This window comes from Lacerta agilis, chromosome 4, assembly GCF_009819535.1.
Source record: "Lacerta agilis isolate rLacAgi1 chromosome 4, rLacAgi1.pri, whole genome shotgun sequence".
Classification (NCBI taxonomy): domain Eukaryota; kingdom Metazoa; phylum Chordata; class Lepidosauria; order Squamata; family Lacertidae; genus Lacerta; species Lacerta agilis.
In genome coordinates, this window is record NC_046315.1 from 25,381,940 (window position 1) to 25,387,939 (window position 6,000).

General features: G+C 38.0%; 1 protein-coding gene across 5 annotated transcripts in view; it reads left to right on the forward strand.

Moving 5' to 3' along the window:
- Nucleotides 1-5,637, forward strand: part of B3GLCT (beta 3-glucosyltransferase) — a 65,004-nt gene extending 59,367 nt beyond the window's left edge. For all 5 annotated transcript variants that reach the window (XM_033146456.1, XM_033146461.1, XM_033146458.1 and 2 more), the window contains 2 exons: nucleotides 200-344; nucleotides 5,464-5,637. In XM_033146456.1, the coding sequence (XP_033002347.1) occupies nucleotides 200-344; nucleotides 5,464-5,625 (307 nt within the window). In that variant the 3' untranslated portion in view covers nucleotides 5,626-5,637. The remainder of the gene's footprint in view (nucleotides 1-199; nucleotides 345-5,463) is intronic.
- Nucleotides 5,638-6,000: the final 363 nt, after the last annotated feature.

A 6,000-nucleotide genomic window follows, 5' to 3' on the forward strand; every position in this document is an offset into this window, starting at 1 on the left:
TCACTTTATAAAGGAGTGTCCACAACCAATCTTCATTCATTCCTTTGAGTATGACCCAAGTGTTAATTTTACCAAACACCTTTTTGTGCTAATAGACTATTCATATTTGGTGCTGTCATTTTGTAATTGCCGTAATCATTTGTACCTTTTTTCAGTGATATAACAGTTAAAACTTTTCTTGTTAACTTTGTCATTTAAGGATGGTTTTCAGTAGAGCAGCAATCCAAAGATTATTTGCTAGTAAATGCCGGTGTTACAGCAATGATGCCCCTGATGATATGGTGATTGGAATGTGTTTCAGTGGTTTAGGAATTCCAATAACACACAGCCCTCTCTTTCATCAGGCGAGTATAATTTATTATTATTTTATTACTCATAGGTCCCACGGTTTACGGTAATAAAAATAAGGTGGGTTCTAAAAACATAAACCTCAAGTACTGCAAGCCAGGGTAAAGAGAAGTTTGTCATTTTGGGGCAAGATCCAACATCACACCAGTTGATGTGGCAGAACTTGCCCTTGCTCTCTGGATTCCTGCAACCCACCCACCCCCTGCCCATGTCCTCTGGAGCCGATGGAGGGTGGAAGGAAAAGCCCTATTCCCACAAGCAGAAGTTTGTTGTGCAAGCTAGCTGACACTATGAGATTTCACTCTTAAACTGCTTCTGTAACAGAAACACAATTTCAGTGGGGGGGGGGAATATTTATTCAATTCTGAAATGGGAAATAATATTAGTAAAATCTTGCTGCACCTACATAGTGTCTCCTCTTGTCAGTGAACCTGGGATACACGGACAATTGGAAACTGAAAAGGGAGCGCTGACCCTCTGGAAGTGGTATAAATAAATTATAAAGCCTTCAGTCTTATGCACACATACCCACTGCAAAAATGGAACTTTTGAGTAGATATATGTATTGTGTTATAAGGAGTAGAAACTCAAAAACAAACAAACAAAACCTGCTTCCTTTTTTTCTTTTCTTTTTGCTAGAGAACAGATGTAAAACCTTTCAGAATAACAGGGGAGGAAGGAAATGTTAGCTGAACAAGCCATTAATACTGCAGTGCTTAAAAGTGTACCACATTTCTAAAAATAGGTATATCATCACATCTTACTTGGTTCTTACTTGGTTCTGGCAGAATATATATAAAAAATAGTGTCTTGCCTTATTCACTTTATAACCTATAATTAAAAACCTATCAAAGAATTGTAGAGTTGGAAGGGATCCTGAGGGTCATCTAGTCCTACCCCTGCAAAGGAAGGAGAGTCTGCCAACTTGCGAAGGAGTCTGTTCCACTGTCAACAGCTCTTACAGGTGAAACTCGAAAAATTAGAATATAGTGGAAAGGTTCATTTCTTTCAGTAATTCAACTTAAAAGGTGAAACTAATATATGAGATAGACTCACGACATGCAAAGTGAGATATGTCAAGCCTTTATTTGTTATAATTGTGATGATTATGGCGTACAGCTGATGAGAACCCCAAGGTTGAAATTGTTAATTTGGGGTTCTCATTAGCTGTACACCATAATCATCACAATTATAACAAATAAAGGCTTGACATATCTCGCTTTGCATGTCGTGAGTCTATCTCATATATTAGTTTCACCTTTTAAGTTGAATTACTGAAAGAAATGAACCTTTCCACGATATTCTAATTTTTCGAGTTTCACCTGTATACCATAGGGTTCTCTCACAGCTATTCTCTTGTTTCATAGAATGCTACTATCATAACACTCCACAGCTTTTATATTTAGCTCTTATGGTTAAAAAAAAAAGTAGCAAGACAGATGAATTTTTCACTACGGTTTAGCTTTTTTAAGGCAAGGTTTGTTTTGCTTCGTTTCTGCTATGTATAGCTACGTATTTCGTTTTCTCACACAAAACATGCTTTATTGGTTCATCAAACCTATTAATTTCCCAAAAGGCAATGCATGTTTCTATCTGTATTTTAATACAATATGTAAATACTTGTTTGAGTACATATATCTAGAACCTGATTGTAAATGTAATATGAAAACCGTAACAAGTGTGACCAGGTAAAGTTGAAATGTGATTTAAATAACAAAGTATGTTTCAGTGTTGTTGGATGAATTTTGTAAGCCGATGCAGACTTTCTTCTAGCTTCCAATAGAGCATGTGCATAAGCCTTCTACTTCCTTGTTCACATTAAACAACCATCTTCCTTCTGAAGGGTGGTTTTGGCCTCTATTTAACAGACTCTGTTAGAAGGACCAAGGACAATTTCATTTGAGATTTGTATGTCCTTCTGGAATTGCAGGGAATTAATATACATCCTTGGGTCTCAGATGAGGTCAGCATATAGTTTATCTAATGGAATTTTCTCTTGGACTCAGACATGGGATCAACAGTTTAAGATAGGAAACTCAAGTCATGATTGGTCCTTTATTCTGGGGCATTCATCGCCATTATCCCCACTGACTGGTTAATACAGTAATGAGGTAGGCAGAACCTGACATACTGGGTGATTTATTCCAGCCAGAGGAATGCTGTCTCCCTTGAGCCCAGCAGTCACCCAGTTTTTCTCACCTAAATTGCAGTTTAGCCTTCATTTCCAGAGGGGGAGCTGAAAGGGGTATCTCTTGCAGCAAAACAACAACATGTATTGTGACATCTTAAAAACACTGATTTGGCTTAGCATGTCATCTGAGTGGTTTGTCTTGCTCCAGGCAAGTTTTACAGTTCATGACTTTGTTTTGAGCAGTGCAGCAGCAGCAGCAGCCAGACCAGCAGACAAAGAAAGCAGTTGTGATCTCCTCTCTGGCAGCTTGCATACTTGTCTGTTCACTCTAAATTATACTTTGGCTTAGCATTTTGTGTGAACCAGCTCTGTCACTAATGATATTAACTATGTGAGGGACTGACCACAACTAGCCGTTCTTTTAATTTCCGCTAGCATTGTGATACCTTACAGACTAACATATTTATTATGGCATCAACTTTAAAACAAACAAGGTCACATGTTTCACCCAGTGCAGTGTTATCTACTCTGACAGGCAAGATTTCTAGGGCCCTAAGCAGAGATCTTTGACACCACTTCCTCTTACCTGGTTTTGAGAGAGAGAGAGACAGATGGGCCACAGATTGAGACTAGGACCTTTTGCATGTAAAATAGGCACCTAACCCCCGGACTATGGCTGTCCCCTCATTGTCCAAACCATAAACATTAGAGATTTAAACAAACAGAACGGAATTGGGCATAAAACCAAATTAGTATTAATCACTAGCTAAAATTCAAGTTTGTATTTGCCATTGATGCTAATACTTACTATAAGATTTTGTCCAGGAATCTAGTTATATTCTGATTTCAATCTCAACAACATAGCAGAAGCAATGAAACAGAAAACAGACTTTCTTTTGGTATCTTCTCTATTGCAACAACAGCAGCAATCCATGTCAGGGCCTTGTGAAATAATAGCCCATTCATTTATATGCAATCCGGGTTGCTTTTCTTTCCCGGGGTTCAATTACATATTTAAATTTCAATTCCATAAGAACATGAAAACAAGAGTTGAAGGGGAGACATCTCTTTAGAATAAGCTGCCCTTTTAAAATAACTGCCTGATTACAATGCTGAAGTGTTGCTGAGGTATAATTAATTATTTTGTCATCTAAAATCCCTTTTATTTCCTTCACTAGATTTACAGAGGCAAATTTAAATATTTAATGGCAACCAGTGTGTGTAAATTTGTTTGCTTTGGCATGAATACTTCACTAATGTGCACTGTTTCATTATGAGACAGTGAAAAGTAGATCCTGTTGGGATGCTGAAAAGGCTTTCATGAACAAATTGTTTTTAATTGTCTCATTCTGTTGGCCTGATCCTCAATAGACTTTGCAGATTAGCAAGAGCCCCAGGTGCTTGATTTGTATTATGGTAATAATGTCACTTATTGATCATTCAGCACCATGATTGTGTTGACAATCAGATTCTGGTACTGGAACAAAAGTGGAATTTTGATTTCATTTCAGGAAGTTCAAGCAATGATGGAAGGCTAAATTATTCTTCAGTGATTTCAATGCAAACTTCAATAATGTGGAATACAATGAATGCTAATTAATTAATTACATCCAAAAAAAGTATATACCATCCTTCAACAGAGCTTTCAGGGTGGCTTACAGAAACAAGATGAAATGCATAAATAACAACTGGTAAAATAAAATGTTATATAATATGAACCCTGGGAGAATTTTTTTTTTAAAAAAATCACCTGACACTGAGGTGATAACAATGTTGATATTATGCAAATTTCCCCCGAGAGGGAATTCCACAAACAGGGTAGAACTCACTGCGAAGGCTCTTAGTCTTACCTTGGATGGTGGAACTCCTGGGAGGAGGACCTCCAGTGGTGACCTTGGTACTTGGGTAGTTTGGTAAGGGAGTAGGAGTTCCTTACTGAGTCCTAAACCATATAAGGCTTTAAAGGTGAAGACTTGCACTCACAAACTGGAAGCTTGTGAAGTTCTTTCAGTACTTCCAAAATATGTTCCCACCAACTGACTCCAGTGAAAAGCCCGGCTAATTACATGGTGGCATTTAATAAATACATTGCATGGGAGCTCCAACCCTGTGTTGCCAGACTCTCCTGGCTGCTTAGAAATCTGGGGAACCATGACGTTTAATAACAATGATTCTTGCCGCATTAGGTTTTTATGTAGTTAGAACTGCTCCACAGGTTTTTCTGTAGCTAACGTTATGGTCGCACAATTCAACCCAAAAATCTATGGAGGAGTCTACTAAAAATGTGTCTAATCTCCCCCTACACAAGATAAGAGAGGTGTGGATATATATTTTTCAGAGGAATATTTTTGGATCATTACTTCAACAGTTTTTGCTTGGGTTTGATGTATTTATTTTATCTAGTTGACATCTTCCCTTGTTTATCTTGACTAGACTAGTCATTTATCTTAATTGCACCCTTCATTTTCATTATGCTATACTCTCAACTCTAAACCAGATCTCTCTCTCAGTGCAAAATATGCAATATGTAACAATAAAACAACTTGCATCTGTTTCTCTTTCCTTCAGATCAGAACCTATCAACAAAATGGTTTTACAGTTTAATGGATTATATGTGAATGAAGGGGTTATGGTTCTTAAAATCTCTGTATGTATTAAGCTAGGTATATGCAGATTTGTTTAACATACATACAGGAAGAAACAGTCTGGCTATTTTATTAGCTGTATGTGGACATTCAGATCCTGTCTGTTGGAAACATGCCAGACCAATTCCACTTGGCATGTTGGAACCACATTGGCACCCGGTCTTACATGCATAAAGCCCAATGTTCACACATACTCTGTGTGTTCAACCCCTACCATGCATATGATCCGATTGTCTTCACTGGGCTTGACCTTACTGCATAAAGGCATCTTTATGTGTGATTCTAGTAAAAGCTTTCATGACACATGACACTTATTGACTCTCTTTCCACCTTTTTTAGGCTCGGCCAATGGATTACCCAAAGGACTATCTTTCCCACCAAGTTCCAATATCATTTCACAAACACTGGAACGTTGATCCAGTGAAAGTGTACTTCACATGGTTGGCACCAGAACAGAAAGATTTTCAAGATGGACGTAAACATGTCAGGGAGGACTTATAATCATATATATATATTATAATATAAATATTGCTGTAGGTTTAATATTAGAAGAATTTTGTTGTTGTATTTATAATGATTTGTCACCCACATTGTACTGAACACTTTGGGCATGATTCGGTCCTGCTTTTGGCACACCCTCCTGTTTTCTCCCTCTGGTGTACTAGTGACATGCATCATAACAATGGAAGGCTTTAAAAAAAAAATAACTAGGGAAGGCTGGGCAGGGGTGTGGGGAGGGTGCACATACCCCTCTTCCCTTGCAGTGCTTCAGCATTTCTTTGTCTTTGTACCAATGGTGGGAGAGGGAAAACAGATATATATTGAGCCCTATGGGACTCCTCCACGCACAGGCACACACCAATGCTGCAACCTTCC